We start from the raw sequence: 22252 nt of genomic DNA, 5'->3' as shown, positions 1-22252 counted from the left end.
CTTGTTCTGTGAGATTCTTCTTCTGCAATACGTGTGTGTGTGTGTGTGTTACTATATGTACCTTACAGTTCTTAACAAGGATTTCCCTCTCTCTTCCCCCCTTGGCTGACCTGGTGTGACTTTGTCTGAACTCTACAGTTCCCTACAAAACGGTGTCTACAGGACTGCAATCAGTATTTTTCAACATTTAAACAGATTGAACTATACAGTTCCCTACAAAATGGTGTCTACAGGACTGCAATCAGTGTTTTTCAACATTTAAACAGAGTAGGTTACACAAAAAGCATTTGTTAAGCTTTCACTTACAGTGCTTTGTAATTAAGCAGGTCACCATATTGGTCAGCCATAGGGCTCTTTGTTTCTACTTGAGTGGTTGCCTCCTTCCCCTGTAACTGCAGTAAATTGACTCTTACATTAGAGCTGTAATACTTACCTTATAGCTTTAGGACAACTTAGGAAACCTTGTAAACTGCAATAGCCTGACATTTGAACAAGCAACCCTTGTAAAAATTCCCAAAATTGTATACTGTTGGTCTGTCTTTCCTGCTAAACATGAGTGAAATGACAGTGCTGAGTGCAAGTAACATTAAAGTACTGAGTGCAAATAACACAGTGCTGAGTGCAGATTTCAACTTATCTCTGGTGTGGTGTCTTGAGTCAATCAGGGTATTAACTGTAACCACTCCCACTGCCTTCTCTTTTCCCCCACCCCCCTCTTTCCTCAAACAGGTTAAACTGCTACAATTCAGTACAGGCATCATTTTCAAATCTAGGTGCTTAGGATTTCCCTCTCTCTTTCCCCCTTGGCTGACCTGGTGTGACTCAGTGTAAGTTTCTTCATTGTATGGATTTTTTACTGTTTTTTTGTGTAACTGAATGACCTGCTGCTAAATTCTGATTCTGCACAGATTGCTCTATTTTGTTTTTCAGAGGCTCTATAAGTAGCTAGTGACTTTACTGAATTTCTGTGGTAATATTTGTGTTTAAACTGAATCTGTACCTAGAGAAAGTGTATAATCAGAGCTCCTCCTTGCTGCATGTGTTTTTTAATGTTTAAATTGCACACACACATTGAAGAAGTGCTTTTATGACTTGAATAACTTGGACTAGCTATACCTGAAGTGCTTTTACTGGCAATTTTCTAGTTGTACAATTGTGAATAATTGATTTAGTTTTTCTGGTATATCTTTAAAATCTGGCAAGTGTTTATTTACTGAATTGCTCTCTTGCTTAGGTTTCTTAGCTATAAATCTTAGTTCGTTCAGAAGTATGCTACTTTACCCCCCACCAAACCTTTCTGAATGCATTATTATATAACTGCCTGTTGTTGTCTTCATGCTTACCCTAGGATTTCTGCTTTTCTCTTTTCCTAGCTGAACTCTACAGTTCCCTACAAAACGGTGTCTACAGGACTGCAATCAGTGTTTTTCAACATTTAAACAGAGTAGGTTACACAAAAAGCATTTGTTAAGCTTTCACTTACAGTGCTTTGTAATTAAGCAGGTCACCATATTGGCCAGCCAAAGGGCTCTTTGTTTCTACTTGAGTGGTTGCCTCCTTCCCCTGTAACTGCAGTAAATTGACTCTTACATTAGAGCTGTAATACTTACCTTATAGCTTTAGGACACCTTAGGAAACCTTGTAAACTGCAATAGCCCCACTACGCTCGGGCTCTCTTCGCTCCCCTCCCTGCCCCCAATTCCCTCCCACCCCCCAGCACCTCTAAATTTATAGTACTATAGCCACTCCCCCACTTTCTAGATCTTATCTGCTTTCATCTGGAATAATTCCACCCACCCCTATTCTACTACCTACATTTAATAGCACCTATTAGCTTTCATTTGGCATTCTCCCATCCCCCCTTCCAGTACCTTTACCTCACCAATCTATCTTCTGGTGTTGCATCACCAGGTAAAACAGTTCCTTCACTCACTAGCTGAATCACATATAATGATATACTCCTCTTTACTACCCCTCTTGTTCACACCCCCTCTTGTTCACACCATACCTCCTTACCTTGTATGAAAACCAGTTTCTTACGGGATTTCAGGTCCCAAAAGGGCATACTATCACCCCAGCTGTAAATCCTTCCACCTTCAACCATACTTACAGTACCAGATCCTATCCAACATCTTGTTCAGTCTATCAACATCTCAACCCCAGGCACATTAGCTCTAGATCCAAACACTACCACAAACTAATAAACAAATTCCTGTAGTTCATCACCAAGTATAGACTCAACCTAATACTTGGTGGTGATATTCACCCCAACCCTGGCCCACTCACTTCAGATACACATACACCCTCTACTTGTAATCTAAGCTACAAACCTACAATTAATAGGCCAACTAACTCTCTCCTAGTCTGTCATCTCAATATTAGAAGCATTAATAACAAGGTACATGAATTGCATGCACTTCTGGATGTCCACTCCCCTGAGATTCTCTGTTTATCTGAAACCTGGTTAAAACCTAACACTAAAGACAATGAAGTGTTACCACCTGGGTACAACATACACAGGCTGGAGCGTGCTTCGAGGAAGGGGGGTGGGGTAGCTGTACTCTATAAATCTGAGTTGAATGTCACCATAGATGTAATACAACCTCCTCAGATTAATAACTCTGAGATTCTTGCCACCAAATTGCAACTTAATAAAAATAAATGCATTAATATCATCTGTATGTACATTCCCCCAGGTAACAATATATCTACATTTGAAGATATCCTGCACTGGTTATCATGTCACTACCCCCAAAAAACCCTACTACTTGGAGACTTTAACATAGACTGGGGCACCTGTTCCTTAGAATCCCCAACCACCCATATTAACCTGCATGCATTTACATAAATCATATCCACCCCTACCAGGATAGGTAAACCCAACCAAAAAGAAAGTATACTTGACTGGGTACTCATAAACAGTCACCCCCAACTGTACACCTCTGGTACCCTCCTTAATGGCCTAAGCGATCACCTTCTCACATATGTAATTAAGCACAAAACCATTAATTCCCAACAACCCTTACTCAGAAAGGTTAGAAACAATAAAAACTTTGACCCTGCCAAATTCCAACAAGAACTAAACTCATGTAATTGGTCTATTCTAAAACACCTCCTCTTAGAGGAAGCAGTAGCATACTTTAACAACAAATTCCTTGAGATCCTTGATTTGCATGCAACTTTTCGTTCAAAGAGAACCAAGGCAAAAACTGCACCATGGCTTTCTATAGAGTCTAAACTCAAAATTACCCTTAGAAACAAAGCATGGGCTTTATGGCGTTCTTCTAAAGACCCTCAAGATCACATTAAATACAGGCAATCCAAGAATGAAACCAAAAAATCAATTTTACAAGACAAAAAACAATACTACTGTAATTTACAGACAGTAAATCAAAATAACCCTCAGAAGTTTTGGGCAGGTTTAAATAATCTACTACATCCTGGACAAACTTCAACCCCAATCCCTGTTGCTACTATTGATAAAACCCCTGAAGATGTTTCTGATAGTTTTAACCAATTCTTTACTGAGACAATTCAAGCCCTAGCTAGCCAACTACCTCCTAGCTCCCCTGGTCCTGAAAGTAGCACCCCTAGAAACCTATTGCATTCAGGTTCCAACCAGTTGCCACTTCACTTATCCGTACCTTGATCAAAAAATTAAAACCCACTATACTTTCTGCTGATCAACTCCCTGCCGAGTACCTACAAAAATCAGCTGATGCTATTGCTTACCCAGTCTCAATACTAATCAATCGAACCATAGTAGAAGCTAAAATTCCCACCATCTGGAAAATATCCTATGTAATCCCACTTCACAAAGGAGGCAGCTCTACTGAATTCTCCAATTATAGGCCAATAGCTATACTCTCTCCACTTGCAAAGATTATGGAAAAATGTATTCATAGACAATTCATGCACCACCTAATCCAAAATCGCCTTATGGCAGACACTCAGCATGGCTTCCGTCCTCATCACAGCACTACTTCAGCCCTCCTAGCCTTTACTAACACCATAAACCATAATCGCAACAATAATTATATATCCTCAGCCCTCTTTTGGATCTTTCCAAGGCATTCGATATGGTTGATCACCAACTTTAATCCACACCCTGCAAACATTCTGTCTAGATACTGGAGCCCTCCAATGGTTTCAATCCTACCTGAATGGTCGACAGCAGGCTGTCCTCTGGCAGAACAAACTCTCTAACCTTCTACCTAACACCCTCGGAGTACCACAAGGCTCTATACTAGGGCCCTTGCTGTTCTTCATCTTCATTAACGACCTTTATACTGTCATCCCAAAAGTCAGCTGTATCCAATATGCTGATGACTCTACTCTGATTTGCTCAGCCACATCTCCAGTAGAGTTATGGTCAGCTACCCAGACCACCTTTAATACAATAGAAAACTGGCTTTCTGAACATCGTCTGATCCTAAATCCCAAAAAACTAAAATGCTGTTATTTTCACCAACACGTAGGACTACCGCTTTCACCTTTACCATAAAATCAAATGATGGCACAATAATCTCCCCTGACCCATCTACAAAACTATTAGGTGTCATCATAGACAATAATCTCAAATTTGACCTACATGTTAACCAAACTATCAAAACCATCAATAAAAAACTAGGGTCACTTTACAGAATAAAAGCCTTCCTAACCCCTCCAGCTAAAATTGCCATAGTTCGCTCTCACCTTCTTTCAACCCTTCTGTATGCATCCCCTCTACTCTCGAATTTGAACAAGACTGTCCTTAACAAACTCTCAATTTGCTACAACCACATTGCCAGGTTTGCCACTGGGCTGCCTTTTAGGACACAACATTGCATCAATCTAAATCAGCTTGGTTGGCTTGAACTACCTAGCCTAATCCAGTATAATCAACTGATTATGGCCTATGAAATCCTCTATAATCCGGACAATACTCCTGCACTTAAAAATATTATCACCCCCTATAACAATCCTAGACCGCTTCGATCCTCTAACAAACTACTAATTCAGACTAGCAAAATTAATAACACAGCCGGTGATTCTCTCTTTGCAAACTCTGTAAGTATATCCTGGAACTTACTTCCAGCTGATATTACCTTACTTTCCACCTTAGGTCAATTTAAAACTGGACTCAAACAACATTTGTCACTTAACTGGCTATGTCAATGTATCAAGCCTAAAAATAAAAACCTTGTGTAGAGGAACGTGAGGGCTTGTAAAACTCAACACTGCTTGTTCGCAAAGTCACAAAAATACTGCATTCCTCTGCAGACACCAGCAAGTAGTACTAAGCAGCAATGGCAAATAAAAAGCAAAACCAGAAAGCAGTCCACAACGTCCAAAACGATAAAAAACCTTCTTTATTGCATGCAGTAGTAAGCGCTTTCACCAGAATGGCTTCCTCAGACTGTAGCAGCATACACATCACACAGTCATTAAATAGCTTCAACAATTAACAACAGGGTGTTGTTCAAACCAATTAATTAAACAATAAAATATTCATGAAGCTTCTACTATAAAAACATCCATTATGAAACATAGATAAAACAACAGTTAAAAACAAGCAAAAGTGACTGTTCAAAAAATAATAAACTATATTATATATATTCTCAAAAAGCCAAATGCAGTGCTGCTATCAGTTGAGGCAGGAGACTCACGTAAACATAAAAGAGAGCAATCCAAATCCAAGTGTGTGACCCTCCAGTGGCAATGAAACGAAAAGCAGAGATTCAAAGGAACTTCAAATAAGATGCATTCATAAAAAATAATAAAGTTTATTCCAATGAGTGAGCTTTGCCAAAGGCTTCTTCAGACTCTTAAAACAATGAATAAAACTGTTTGAATCATTTTTAAACCATCCTTAAGCTTCCTATTGGACATTACAAATTGATATGTCACATGTTATCTTGTCTTAAAGGAACAGATACTCAAAAAGTTAACATAGTTAAATGCAACAGTATTTAGAAGGAATACTTCCATCCAAATATACAATTAATGATCAGAATGTCCATGCAAATAAGTAAAAATATGCATATACCCTGATACATTCTAAAAATAAAAGGAGCATTGTGCTTGGTCCTATATCATTCTACAATCATTAAAAAACTGTTGCTACATTCATTAAAAACCCTGAACATTCTCTCTCCTCATGGTGTTAAAAACATTAAAATCCTTAGATAAACAGCAAGTTTTATCGCGTTTCAATATCTAGCATCTCTACTAAGATAGTGGTGTGTCGAATGCAACTTTGCATATATCAGGTTAAAAATTAATATAGCGAGAACACTGTACTAAAAATGTGAGCGTACCTTTACCACAAAACAACATAGCGAATATAATGTATTTCGCGATGTGCCTCATCAAGGAGTCAGACCTCATCATATCGGTGAAAGGCTGTTGTCCAAGATTAAAAATTCCACAAATAGGAACCTCTTAGATTCCACGTAAAACAAACTGTTTACAAGTTGTAAAGTGCCGTGTGCTGTAGGAACTCTGAATGCAATTGAGTACAACCTAACTTCATGCTATGGTAACTCAACGTGCGGTGAGCACGTTCTAAGCATCTAAGTACTGAACAACAGAAACAATGTTTAAATTTCTAAGAGAAAAAAAGGTGAGCCTATATTCGTGCTGTCCTGTGCCTAAAATAGACAGTATTTGTAAGCACGATTATGCCCTAGAAGCATATATTGATCACAAAGTGTCACTATTTAAAACAATGAAACGTGTAAATATTAATGAGTACACTTATTAAAGTGTTCGCTGAACATGGCAGAGATGGCATTAACTAATACAAAATAAAAGATAAAAACAGATAAATAGTGGAATGCTAGGCGTAACACATAAAACTTGACACAATAAAGCTTGAAATTAGCACAAAGCACACATATAATAATACCTAAGTATAAAGCTCCATAGATGATAGGGTCCCTAACTAGTAAAAAAGCAACTACTTCCATGTACATAGTTGATGCTAAATATAACAACATTCTAAGTTAAAAGGTCAAATGAAAAATGTGAAGAGATAAACAATCCGCAACAATACTAAGCCTGTACCTAATGATAAAACAAAACTATCTATTGATGTATGGGGTACCTAGCTCAGTCATAAAATAAATTCCAGCTACAGTGAACAAATATATAGACGTATATGCATGCTTGTATATACATGTGTATATATTTACACACATGCATGTGTAAACTATGCCCAATAACCACTAATATATTGAGGTGGTGATAGGAGGGGATGAAAAACATACTAGTATGTGAGGTATGGGCTCAGAAGTAAGGCTAAAACAAGAAAGCCGAACATATCCAAAGGTCCATCAGTTCCTGGGATTTGATACTAAGAACACATCTACTTGTGGCTATAAAGCTCAGAACGTTAATACTATGAAAATAATTATATTCAGTCTACAAGGACTGATTCTTACACTGATTTACTATAAGAGTGACATCAATACGTAGTTTTAAAATTACCTTACTACTCTATTTAGGTAATAGTAGGTTAAGTCATCTTCGTAGTCTTCTACTTCTTAAAAATGGTTTGAGTTGCACTTTATCATTAAGCCCTGGTGACCTATCAGACCTTAGTCTGATAATCCAACGTGTCTCCTGTTCTAAGGTTTTGTTGATTAGATCACCACCTCTAAAACCCACGCTGACTTGTTCAATAACACAAAATTTAAAATTATGATTGGTGCCTGCTGTTGTATTGTGTCTAGCTAGGCATTGGTCTCAGTACCTATCCTAATGTGGTAAATATGTTCCCTAACTCTTTCCTTAAGTGATCTATTGGTTTTGCCAATGTAATAGCTTTTGCAGGTTATACAGGTGGCCATGTATACCACATTCTTACTTTCACAGTTCGTGTTAGTTCTGAAGTTATATGTGCGTAGCGTAACAGGATGCTCAAAAGTGGTATCTTTATTAATGTAGATGCATTGATTACAATGACCACAGGGTACTGTGTTTCTATCATTTATTGGTCTACTTTTCCCGGATGTTTGGGTCTACATAAAATGCTTCTTAAATTCTGATGATTCTTGTAGGTTATACGTGGTGTTGGTCCTACTACCTCATTGACATCCCTATCGGATTTCAGTATTCCCCAGTGTCTATCCAGGGTTTTTTTCAAGTTCATTTTACTGAAAGTGAGGTTGGTTCTAATTTCAGTTTTTAAAGGCTTCGGACTCTTCATACTACCTTCATGTGCCATAAAGTAAGGTTTAGCAGTACTCGTTCTTAGACGCTCCACAGTTCTGACCATTTCTAATATTTCATTTTCTTTATAGCCCCTTTCTAGAAATCTATCCTTCATGTCCTCTATTCCTTTCTCATAGAACTCTTGTTGTGGGTTCAACCTTGATACTCTCATGAATTGTCCTTTAAGGACATTTTGGAATACATGTACAGGATGCATACTGTTTCTGTGTAATATGTTGTTTCTTTGGCAGGCTTTCCTATGAATGGTTGTATTAATAAGGCCATTGGACATCCTGAATACTTCCACATCCAAAAATGGTATAGTTTCATCTGAAAAATTCATGGTGAATTTTAAAAAATCCGTAGTGTTATCCAAATAAGAAACGAAATTCTTTAAAGAGGGTTCATCACCCAACCAAATAAGGAAGAGGTCATCTACAAAGCGGCAATACATACCAACAAATTCATTGAAAAGTGGATGGTCATATAAGTGAACATCTTCCCACCTAGCCATCACAAGGTTGGCGTAACTATTAGCACAAGATGTGCCCATAGCTACGCCATCCTTCTGTAAGAATATGGATTCTTGAAAAGCAAAAGCGTTGTTAGTCAAGACAGTCTCAAGTAACAGAGTTATAAGATCAACTTTTTTATCCGAAAAGTCGGAATGTATCTTCAAATATTCTGTTAACATTCTTATTCCTGTGTCATTAGGGATTACAGTGAATAAACTGACTACGTCTAGTGTCACAAAAAAGTAATGTTGCTGTTCACCTAAAGGTCGAGTTTGAGAGTATAAATCTAAGAGAAACTGTTTGCTATCTTTCAAAATATTCCTATTGTCATTGACTAAAGGTCTTAATACACTTTCCAAGTAAATAGATAAGGGTTCAGTGACCCAACCTTGCCCTGCAACAATGATGGCGTAGCTATGGGCACGTCATGTGCCAATAGCTACGCCAACGTTGTCATGGCTGAATGGGAGAATGCAGGATTGCTCCCCAGTTCTGAATTTCAGCAATATGTCCCTTTTTATAAGAGGTTCGTGGATGACCTCTTTTTAATTTGGGATGGTAATGAGGAACAGTTACTACAGTTCAAGAGCTTTATAGATAGCACTACTAGTTATCTTAAATTTACCATGAGTTAGTCAAGGAGTTATATTTCTTTTTTGGATGTAGATGTTATTAGATTAGACAATGGACTAGTCAATACATCGGTACATAGGAAAATGTGTTATAAAAATACTCTGCTCCATAGAACAAGCATGCATCCACTACATGTATTTGAAAATGTTGTAAAGGGGCAGACCATGAAGGCGTCCGACTGAATCCCTCTGATAGTGGCTTTATGGTTGAAGCTGAGAATTTAAGAACCATGTTGTTGAAGAGGTCTTATAAGGATGCGGAAATAAACAAGGCTTTGACTGACACATATAGTCTGAGAGGAACTAGAGCCTGCCCTTATTTCTCTAGTAATTTTAAGGCCGAGGAGTTAGTTACACAAGGACAGGCACATAAGGCGAATGTTACAGTGAATGTACCTATTTATTATACTAGTGATGTAACCAATATAAAATATATTATAGAAAAATATTGGGATGTGCTCACTGTAGATGAAGATGTTTCTAAATTAGTAGGACAAGTCCCCCTGCACTCCCCATGTGGGGGGCAGTGCCCCACACACTGCCTGCACCTTAAATATACTAACTCAGAGATTGCGCTACAGCGAAGACAACGGTAATGGGGATCGCTAGACAGTGTGGAACGGGAACATTACCATTCCCTTCACTGTAGTGCAATCTCGGAGTTAGTATATTTGAGGTGCAGGGGGTGCTTGCCCCTCTGCAAAAACCTTCTTTAACATGTTTTTTTTTCTGTTCACTTTCTGATTTTGAAATTTCATAATGTCAAGATTCTGGGTTTGATTTTATGAATCTCAACATTATGGCATTTTGAAATTAAAAAGTGGACCCGGGTTTTGTGGTAAAAGTAGGGCATTTAATGGTAGGCAATATTCTAATCTTAGCAAAAGAATATTATAGTTTGCTAGGACCTCCAAAAGTCATTCTCCATGGCCTTCTGATCAGTGGCATTGCTAGAATTTGTGCCACCCAGGTCAGTTTGAGTTTGCCACCCTCCCCCTCACAAAATTATGGTTGACTGGGACCTTCCCATACACAGTCCTCCTCCCTGCAGACAGTACAATGTCCCATTACTTGGCTATTTCGCCCCATTTTCCATAAACACTAATGTGCATACTGCTTTACTTCTACAATGATTATTAGAATTTCAATTTAAAACTTTTATTTTACATTTTATAGCACAAATACTAATAAACATTTGCTAAACAAAGTAATACAGTCTCACAATGAAAATAGACTTGGCATTAAAACTTCTCTGCCCTTGAAACTCACATTAATTGAAACAGCACTGAAACCCACATTCAAAGAAAATGCATCAGGCCAGTGGTGGATAAAGATTACCTTTCAGCTGTTTTCAAATCATAGGTCCCTTGCACAAAAAACATACATGTGTCCTTTGATACACCTTCCTGATTGTATTAAATTATATTCCTTGTATAACACAGCATACTTGCAGGGTTGCCACCTTTTCAAATTCCCGAAGTAGGACATTTTTTGTAGAAGCACGCAATTTTGCAGGACAGACATACCCACGGCTAGTGCAAAGGATAGAACTTCACTGGTTTTGCCCAAATAAAATATTATTTGTAGCATACGAGTTGCTTATGCTATTTCATATAATATTTAGATGTTTCAGATACAAAATAATTGTTTTATGCAACTATTAAAGAAAACTTAGTAAATATTTTTTGTCTTAAAATCTCAGGACATTTGCTATTTTTAGATTTTTTCGTAGGACAAAACTGCCCAAAGTGGGACTGCCCCTCGCAACGAAGGACAGGTGGTAAACCTACACACTTGTTAGAGCGCGTTTTAATGTTACTGTTTTGAAAATTTTTCCAGTAAGCAATGAAACAAAATGCATGAACCAATAATGAGAAAACTGCCCAATTCAGAACATTTCCATCATAAAAGTCTACTCAAACTTCTACAATCTGCCAGTATCAGTAAATATGCACAACCTCTGCAAAAGTAAAAGTCATCTACTTGCTAGCAAACAACTTAATATTTCATTGTTTCATCTACAAATAAACTTCCTGTTGCCCCCTAAGGAATAAATTGCCTATGTTACATTAAAGAAATAAGCTAGTAATATTGCAACAGGGAATGGATGACAATCTGATAACAGGTTCATAGTTAATTGGGTATCTCCGCCAAAGGGGACATTCTCAGGACTGCAGCATCCACGCCCTTTAAAAGTACAACACAGTACCGTATCAGCAATCCATCTACATACTGTGGGAGTAGAACCCACAGCCCTCTGCATCAAAAGAAAGTATTCTACCTCTTGTGCTACTAACACAAACAGACTTAGAATAAGCAGCACTAAACTTCTCTCCCCCTGAAGAACTATGCAGCATGAGAAACCTGGAAAAAGCCAAAATGTATTTGGGGGGGGGGGACAAAGGCCCAAAACCAGGGAACATTTTTAAACATTGCTTGTATAATAATCTTAGAAAAGTTGCTTAAATAAAATGTTTTGTGTTACCATGCGTTTCCAGATAGGAAGACTGAAACTTAAGTTGGCTATCATTATTTAGTGAAATCAATTCTAACTGATTTGCCAGAAAACCACAAATTTTAAGAGGAACAGACCACCAAAACTATGAGCCAAACATGAGAAGTATGGACTTCACAAGTGGTGGTGGTATAGGTAGACAATTTAGGCTCTTAGTCCTTGTACCTAAGGTACCGGGTTTGAGTCTGGGTAACCCTGACCACCAGATATACCTAACTGGATCATTTTATATATATATATATATATATATATATATATATATATATGTATATTTATATATATTATACACATACCCATTTAAATATCACATACCACACGGTCAGTAGCTGAGATGTCATCAAGCAGACACGCATGCCCTGTAGGCTGGTGATGTGTGGTGATGTCATTTAAAGTTGTAATACAAAACAATTTTTTTAAAAATCGGGAATTAAAGGGGCCACTCGGGAATTCATGGCACCCCATTATTTTTCCCTCAAAACTGGTAAATGCCAAGGAATTCGGTATGGTTGAGAGGCAAGTACTTGGCCTCCACCATCACGAAAAAAGTCTTCTCGCTCTTAGTTTTCAGTAAACATACTTTGTGGATGATTACTTACATATAAAATGGACAAATGTTAATCAGAACTAGTGACACACATTATTTTTTCATTCCTCACTTAATTTGAAGGTTTCACATCATATTTTTGTCTATCATGCATTTGAACAGAAATGCTCACTCAGGAAGGATGGTTGAGGCAGGTACTGTGCAGCAATGCACAGCAACATTACAGATAAAAATGATATTAAATATTATCTTCACAGCTCTCCTCCTCCAAAATGCAAAGCACAGATACACACACAAACCAGTTACATTATGGATGCTTAAGTGCACCATGCACATTCCACCTTCCTCCATCTCCACTGATGAAGCACGTCATAATCATGCACTGCTGTCACGAATACTTCCTAGGGCAGTCCCCTTAACCCCTCTCCTCTTACAGTAAATGGCACTTGACATGCTAAGTCTATCCAGGATCTTATGGGAAGGATTGGCAGTGTTAGCCAAGTGGGGGGAAAAGAACACAAACACTAACTGCGTGGGTAGCATAGGAACATATTCCGAGATACAGATGTTACCACTTTCGCACCAAGCAAGGAGACAAAGATACGGACACCATGCATCACATTACAGATCACACTAGCAAAGAGAAAATGAAGATACGTGTTTTCCAATAGGTTTGGTCTGTGAGTTCAAGCAAATGATTTGATGTTATTGCCTTGAGGGGTCACTGTCAAAGTTCCATCGCTGCTTCTTTTTGCTGAGCATTGGATATGGCATGTTCTTTTACCCAAACTGCAAAATAAGTAAAAGAAGCAGGTAGGAATGGCATGGCATAACATGCAGAGACCGAAACGTGATGACTTGAGGTCTGTTATTGTGAGTGATCTAAAGTCTGTGTCTCATGGCTAATTGGCCCTGTCAGCATGATAGTCTGTCTGATTATATCTATGTCTGGGATGCTCTTTGCCTACTTTGCTAGACTGAACGTAGTGCTGCTGGCCTCATCAGCAGATGCTGCCAGGCTACCTGCTGTTTGCTATTAATGGTGGTGCTTACTGCTGATGATTATGTGCATTTTTAACTGTGAACCTCATCCCTGATGCTCTGACCATCTGAAGTCTGACTGAGATACCTGCACCTGTGATAATATCAGACTGCACTGCTGTTCGCTGCTGATGCTTCTGAACATCATTGGCTGTCATTTGCTGGAGCTGTATTGTGTGAAGTTAGAAGGGGAGAGAATAATGGTTCTTTTGTTTGTTTTCAATACTTCCTTTTTCTGATCTCCTGGTCTGCTGGTGGACATCTGAAAAATAGCCATTATAATCTGTCTATGGCAAGTTAATGTACAAAATTATTAAAGTACACATAGTTATCACTGTGGCAGAATGATGCAGGTGGAGAATAACGTGATGGTAGATCAGGCAACCTTAGATACCAGGGTACTACAAGGTATTGGGGGGTGGCTTTCACTATTTACTATACTACAATAAAAGATTACAGTGGTGCAACTGGATAAAGTTTATTCCACAGCACTATTGCTGTCTAATGTTTCTGTATAAACTTTCAGTGACTAAAACCATGCTACATGTATAAATAACTTAAACAGTAAAACAGTAGCAGCAATAAAATACATCAAATTTTTAATACTACTGGAAGGTTTTTGCCACAGCAAAGGGAAGTAAAAAGTAATAAGCACAGGGCAATTGCAGCACTGTGAAATAAACTATCTTACTATCTTATTTTATCACAGAGAGTTTTTACTATTTGTCAAGTTTTAGTTGTTGCCCCCAATAATAAACAGCTGGAGGGAGTGGGGGTGCCAAATACAAGAATGTTGTACTTTTTGACACTTCTTACAATACCATTCATGTGAAAAGTGTCATTTCAATGGAGGTGTGGTCAGTGGGCTTGATTTGTTTTATTTAATTTCTTTTGTAAGTTGTTAATCAGGTAACTGAGATGGGCCATGGCCCAGACCCATAGTAGCTCCCTACTGAAATGTTGGGATTTGCGATGCATAGCCCAAACATGCCAAACAAAAGTACCAAACATACAGGAGAAGAGTGAATACAGAACATCACTTACCTTTGAACTTTTTTTTTGCAGAGGAGCAAGACCCTCCTGCACCCTACAATAGGGGGGGGGGGGGGCAAGCCTCCCAGACTTACCAAGATCACCATATATCGGAGAAAAGGGAATATTCTGAGAAATGGCAATCTTAGACTTATGTAAGTGTATATTTTTAGCCATTTAGTCCCCACGTAATTGGACTCGGCATTCCAAGTCCAGACATTTCAAATAGTTATGCATCATAGCTGAGCAATGAAATAACATTACTTACTGAATCACAATTGCTCCTCTTTTTGTACATGTACAGTCTCTTATGTATTCTAAATGATACACGTACTGTAAATGAGTGATAAAAACAGCTGCATTGTAATTTAAATAATGCACTGGAATTGCATTGATAAAAACAGTTAATTCTCATTATGTTGAGGTTAATGTACGAAAATTAAACACCATCTTGGCTGGCATGCGTTACCATACATACTGAAAATGTTTGCATACATGTTCTTGTTGAAGGTGCTCTTTCAGTTGTTTTAAGGACAATGCCTGCAAGTGTCATCAACATATTTCCTGGGTTTGGTAAAAAAAAGACAGAGCCTTAAAGGAATTCATTGGTAGCAGGGCATGGTGAAGATAGGAGACCTATTAGTCTTACTCATACAGTATAAATGCCCACATATAATGTAAGCAACTGTGGACCAAAGTTTTTATATCTTAATTTACCTTTAGATCCCTAAATTTAATAACAAGTCCTTTATGAGGTACAGTGTTGAACACTTTAGTCAAACGCTCAAACTGAGGTAAGCTACATGGACTGATAAACCTTCATTATGGGCATCTGTCATAATCTCAAACAACTTTATGATGTTAAACATACAAGCTCTACCCTTGGCAAGACTGCTCTGGGTTACATCATGGAGAAAGTTTCCTGTTTTTGCTCGATTCAGTTCCATGATTATTCTCTACATCACCTAGGGCTGGTTTATAGGATCATGGGAACTACAAAGCAACCAAGTCTGAATTCCATCTTCATGGTGTTCCCCCTACCTCCAGGAGGGAAAAACAGGTCAGGACAGGGATGAACCTGCTAGCACCCATCTAATCGTCAATGTTAATTTTGAAGGGGACAGTGATGTTAAAACATGCAAGGACAATTTGTTCCACAGATTGGGCAACCACAAGATAATCAATCTATCCATCTAATGTGTTTTAATTATACACTGATGGAGGTTAACATCCTTGCGTCTGGTGTTTGTGCAACCATTTGTTCTGTGAAGGTATAAGATCCATTAGGGTTGGATCTTTGATGGTATGCAATGCCAGGCATAGAACTCCATAAGAGACAGAGTACAGGGATAGGAATTTTAGTTTGTGTTGGTAGCCAAGGATCATTAGGCCAGTGATCTTTTTAAACAGGAACCTCTGGGGCTTTTATAACTGCATACTATATGGAAATGTACTTAACTGGCAGAATTGGTTCAGAGAACAAATGAGATAGCTTTGTAAATCAGTTGTGCCAGACAGAAGGATTACCTAATGACTGCTGCGACATGGAACTCAAAGATGAGGGGAATGTCAAACCACGTGCTGAGGTCCATGAAAACTGTGTCTCTGTGGAATGTGGTTAAGCTGCAAGTTGTAGATGAGGGATGTTTTCCAAAGGTGAATATGCTGCACTTTGATTTTAGCCCCTTCTTTGTACACTACTTCATTTTCTAAGGAGCAGTTCTTGCTAAAGCATTTCTATATCAGTGGGGAACGGATAATGACACCTAACCTGCAGTCCTTCGGAAAACTGGTTAGCCAATGGTCATGATGTGTGGTATAGCGGTCAGAAAAGTATATACCAAAAGGGGGGATTTTGATATTGAGCTTTGTGCTACTACACTGGTTACCTTTTTAAGTGGCACCTGCCTCCTGAATTGTGTGAGCTCTCTTCTTCAGCCAATTTACACTACATCATGCCACCTATGAATACACCTTTAGTTCTTTTAGCCTGATTCACAATGCCACTTTGGGGGTATTATGTTGAAGGCCTTTGCCAGATTCTGGACTGGATAGCCACTGTCTACTGCCTCTGTAACCTTCTCAATGAAGCTTACCAAACTGAGTAGCCATGATCTGACCTTTACAAAGCTAAACTGTTGCGGGGATCCAGTTGTATGCAATTTTTAATATTATAGTTTAAGAGGTCAGATATGATACGTTCCATGACCTTGTAAATTAGGATAGTTAGACTGATAAGCCAGTAATTCCCAAGGGATATGTTGGTGTCCCCTTTGTGTAAAGGCACTGCTACAGCTGTTTTCCAGACTCTGGGGCATACTCTGTAGCTATACTTAAGTTAAACGTGTATAAAAGATTCAGTGAGGGTACTTCTCATATTATTAATCTGGCATGTGGGTAAACTGCCTGGGGCCGTAAAGGGGTGTTTGCAGTTTTACAGAGTACAGCCAAGACATGTTTCATGGTGATCATAGGGGGGTTAGTGGTATTCTGAGATTTGTGGAATTTCAATTACTATTTCTAGTGTAAAAATTAGTACTAAACTTGCCTGCAAGTATGCCAGTTAGGTCTTCAGCTTCAGAGTGAACAACAGTTTGCATTAGTTCTACCCTGCCCATTGCCAAGAGTTATTTCTCAGTTTTCTAATATAATTAAATAATGATTTGTAGTTATCTTTGGCTTTTGATGGCATTTGCAGTTCATTTTCAGATCCGGTCTTTCTAGAGGTTATTTTTAGTTCCTTGCTGATCAAGTCTTTAACGTGGGCAGATTTACTATGGGACTTAGATACTTATTTTTGTTACAGAGCTTACTTATAGTGGTGGACCATCAAGGTACTTCATTTTTAAGTTTTCTGTTATTTTTGGTTCTAGAGGGGATTGCCAGACATGTACACTATTTCATGCAGGAGGAAAGTTCTAATGAAAAAGCAGCAGCTGAAACTTCATGGAGAGTGGTGACATTGCAAATAAATTTAAATAGCTTGTTACAGAATTTAAACAAGTTTGTATGTTTAAAGCCCCTTGCATTCACAATTGTTTCCTGCTGTGAGGTTAACAGCTCTAAAAAGTGAAGTTTACTAATCTGTGGACCTGCTTAACCAGAGATGGAGATACTAAAGACATGGTATACTTAGGGACAATGTGGGTGAGGATTACGTCCAGACGGTAGTGGCCTCTAGCATGCTGCATAACTACTTGCTCTAAGTAGCTATCATTTACTAGGTCTAGGAATCGGTGGATGTACACACCTTTAGAGGTGTAGGTACACCAGTTAATTGAAGGATAACTGAAATCACCTAATATAAAGGTATTTTTGATAAAGGAAATTCACAGAGTACATTCATCAATCTATCATGGTCTGTTGGGGACATGAACAGTTGTATAGCAGGCTATCAATTGAAAGACTCTTATTAAGGCTAAGCTGGAGTTCAATAGGTTTAATATTAAGGTTGTGGGAGATTTGCTTAGGGGTGATACCTCAACAGCATTCTCAGATATGAAGGCATGGTAAGCACTGAATCCAGGTAAGGAGGAAGTGCCATCCTTGCAATGAAACAAAGCCACAGTTACAATACAGACAACGATGCAAACATGCCAATGAGGCTGATTAAGCTGCAATTGGAGGATTTATGAGCCCTTCCTCATGGACTGGGTAATCAATCTACTTCTACATATTAGGGACTTTGCCATCTTAAAGCTTTATTAAGATCATACATAAGGACAAATACCAGGGTATTTTTCATTTCACAAATAAGAAGGACAAATACCAGGGTATTTTTCATTTCACAAATAAGGCATCCTAGTATTTCATCCATGCCTACATAATATGTTTCTGACCTGAGGGCAGAGGAAACAACTTAAAATGTAATTTCCAATGAAGTAAGAGTGGAGAGGGTTCCCTTTATCAGCTTAAAATGCGATACAAGTATGTGTGCTAGTATCTTCACTGTATCTTTTGGCTCTGTTATAGTAGGGTAATACCACTTTGTTATATCATACAACATTCTTATTGTTTGCTTACCATTTATTTTGTGGGTGTGACTATAGATGTCCTCAGTGCCATCCATCCTCATGGCAACTTTTATCTCAAACGAAGCTTTGCTTGTTTTAGTGGACAGAGCTGACCCTAGCCTTGCTGCACTTGGTTGATGTTTGAAGGATTTGTAAAATCTTCTCCATATGGTTTAATAATTTGCTGATTTTTAACTCAGTAGAATATTCCACTACACGACACTTGAGAGCATGAATTTACAGTATTTAAACCCAGGTCAGTTCAACGGAGTAAGTGGTCCTTTATCCAAACAGTATTTAAAAGCACTGGTAAATGACAGGTTCTGTTTAAATGCTAAGTTTGATACAGGTTTGTACTCCACATCCTCACAAACTATACAAATTTATGCATTTTGGAGGATTGCATGACCAGTGGTTATATGACTTTGGTGGCTAACCTAGTGGTCACATAAGAGGAGTGTGTCAGGGCTTAATCTGGCCCTGCTGTCTTATGACTGAAAAGGGTGACTACAAGGGCAAGTAAGGTCACCAAAAAGAATAATCTTGCTGTTTGTGGGCCTTGGGAAGAGTGCTGCACCTACAATGCAGGGCAAAGTAGAATAGGAGAGTGGCAGACTTACTTAAGCATCTCCTGACACAGGGAGGCATTGGGCTAAGGCAATATGCAGAAAGTTGGGTACTTTCAGAGACAGGGCTGTGACCATATACAAAATTCCTAGCCTAATTTGGAGGAAAGCAGATCTGTTTGCTGCATGAGGGACTGTACTAAAATGAAAGGTCCCCAGTCGCTGTAATGACTTGTGTATCCCAAAATGGATGTTTGTTTTAATTAATTCAACATTTATTTACAGTCCAACCCCAAAATGGCAGGGAGTAACACACTGCACATGCCATCTGCCCACTGACTAATAGATTACGTTCATTAACTGGGTATGAGTTCTGTTAAGAATTAAATATATTCAATAGCACAAAATAACGGGACAAAACTTGTAATGACACTCACCTGATGGCAGTGTTTTGCTAGATTCAGTCACCTGATGGATACTCTGCTGCAGTATATTCAGGCACTCTCCAAGACAGCTTAAAGTAGCAGCTGAGGTAGCTTTCAGGAGCAATAAATCCTGGTCTAGAGAAGAAAGGGGACCTGAAGATGGAAGAGACTCAATGCTGTGCACAAGAGTTTTTTGCTGCCCTTCCGCATGGCTCATCATCTGCAAAAAATGAAAAAAGTGGAGACAGTAAGCATCGCCGCTGTTAAAAAGCAAGGAATGTTTCCCCAAGCCCCTGTATATATCTGAGGAATGTCTTTCTCTGACCAATGAACTCGTATGAAATGCTTCCCCCGTGCCCTGAACACAGCTGTGGAGTACCCTTCTCTGAGCAATGAATTCAAGCTGGAATGTTTCCCCATGCCCTGTACACACCTGTGGAGTGCCAGTCCCTGAGCAATGAACTCATATTGAAATGCATTCCCATGCCCTGTGCAGTGCCAGTCTCTGAGCAATGAACTCATATTGGAATGTTCACCCACATCCCAGTACACATTTAAGTGCCTGTCAATACACTCGCACTAGAATGTTTCCCTATGCCCCCTAAACACATCTTCAGACCACCTTTCTCTGAACACTGAGCTCACATTGTCTTTTGGTGTCCATACCAATCATGTCACCACTTATTTTATTTATTTGTTTAGTTGTGTTTCATCAAGTTTCTTAAGACGGATACTAGAAAAAAATATGAGTGATGTGTCTGAATCAATTCTTACAACATTTATTTACCAGTATTACTTCAACAGAGCAACAAATGATATTCCACTTGCAATAGATGGCAATGTGCATCCATGGAAAAATTAAGGACACAAAGCTATCACCACCTCCCCTCCACAAAAAAAAAAAAAAAAAAGAAGAAGAAATTATAAGCACTTTGTTGCTCTCCCCTTTAAACTGGAGGTCCTGCTTGTGAAATCATACACACACACAGAGTGTGTGTGTGTGTGTGTGTGTGTGTGTGTGTGTGTGTGTGTGTGTGTGTGTGTGTGTGTGTGTGTACACATCAAAACACACAAGCACACCTTTCATGTATACATACACATATCTGTAAGAACACACATAATAGCAGAAGGCCAAAAGGTAGGGCATATAAAACTGCAAAACTTACATAAAAAGACGTTCTTAGTAGACCAACATTTTGTTCACAACAAAGATATAGAATAATAAAGACATAGCAAATGCTGCAAAAAAATGACAATGCAATGGCAGCTATTTTAATGAGGTAGAATTTTTATTTATTTACTTTTTGCTAAAGCAAAACAATACAGTGTATTGAGACTACTAAGAGATTGAGGAACAGCAAGAATGTTGATGGTATCATAGCAGGTGCAGTTATCATAGTGTTAGAATATTTGCTCATGCGGGTCAGAAAATGGTAACACGAACTACTGCCATCACTTGTCTAGCTTTTCTTGTCTGGTAAAAAAAAATAAGGTAGAAAACAAGTTTTCATAAAATTAGAGCACAGTCTGCTTCATACAATGTGCCTAACCAAATGCTCAGCCAATGAGACTTTACAGTTATCATAATACCTGGATAATGTAACAGAGTTTGTAAAATAACCCAATACACTGGAGTAAAGATGCACAGGTAATACAGAAGTCCCACTCCTAAACATGCATGTAGAACTACAGACATTAAACTGGTATTATTGCAAAAATGCACTCTTTTTACTCACAAGAATAAATGTGTGGATAGGTTTAGGAACAGAGATAGCAGACAAAAAGCCAGAGCAAGCACCAGTGAAAAAGTAGTTGTGTAAAATCTTACCATAACAGTAGATGTCCCTGTCTTCACTGTTGCAGTACTCTTCACCTTAGGGATCTCCTGGCCAAGGATAGCCCAACATCCAGTCAATATACCAAAGCCTTTAAGTCGTGTATGCACCGTACGTCACACATATAATCCCCGTTCAGGAGGTAAGGCATACAGGTGACGTACAAATGCAGTTACCCAGAACTGAATTGCTCCAGAAGAAAACAGTTTCCACAGGACAAAGGAAACTATGCACATCCAAAAGAAAAAAATGCAGATGAAAAAGGTAGACGCTCAGCCAGGAAGGAAACCAAACAAAACCCAAAAGAAAAAATGGAGGATGGAATGAGCAAATACTGCAACAGTGCAAAGGATATCTACTGTTAAGATTTTACACAACTGCACTGTGTCTGCCTATACAACTGTTGCAGTATTCTTCACCTTAGGGAGAATACAATAGCTCAAGAGGAAGATTGGGAAGTGGAAGGCTGGGAGCCCAAGCAAAATGATTCTAGCAAAACCTAATCTGGGCATTAGAAACCATACCCAATTTATAATGCTTAGTAAAGGTTTGCAATGAAGACCAAGTAGCAGCTTCAGGGATGGAACCAGTGTCCAAACTCCTTGAAAAAAGCACCAGAAGAGGCAACAGCCCTAATAGAGTGAACTCTTAACTGAAGCAGACAGACAATTCCCATGAAAATAACAAAAAAATGGCCTAAGAAATCCAGGAGGAGTTGGTTTGCTTATAAACAACCAAACCCAATATCCTAGGATGAAATGAAACAAAAAGCTGGTTAGACTTACGAATGGCCTTAGTTTTATACAAATAATACCAGAGTTGTCTATGCAAATCCAAGGTATGAAGGACCCTCTCACTAGGAGACTGAGGAGAAGGAAAAAAAGGAAAGTAGTTGCACTGCCTGATTCAGAGACAACTCAACAACAACCCTGGGCATA

At 38.6% G+C, this 22252-nt stretch overlaps 1 protein-coding gene across 1 annotated transcript in view; it reads right to left on the bottom strand.

Moving 5' to 3' along the window:
• Window positions 1-22252, bottom strand: part of LOC122814416 (oxysterol-binding protein-related protein 10-like) — a 1436298-nt gene that overhangs the window by 238206 nt on the left and 1175840 nt on the right. The window contains exon 5 of the mRNA XM_044086999.1: window positions 19492-19699. Coding sequence (XP_043942934.1) covers window positions 19492-19699 — 208 coding nt within the window. The remainder of the gene's footprint in view (window positions 1-19491; window positions 19700-22252) is intronic.

Source organism: Protopterus annectens, chromosome 10.part0, assembly GCF_019279795.1.
Source record: "Protopterus annectens isolate FY-2018-M chromosome 10.part0, PAN1.0, whole genome shotgun sequence".
In the NCBI taxonomy this organism is placed as follows: Eukaryota; Metazoa; Chordata; order Ceratodontiformes; family Protopteridae; genus Protopterus; species Protopterus annectens.
Note: the sequence above shows the minus strand (reverse complement) of the source record. Positions and strands in the feature narration are given on the sequence as shown.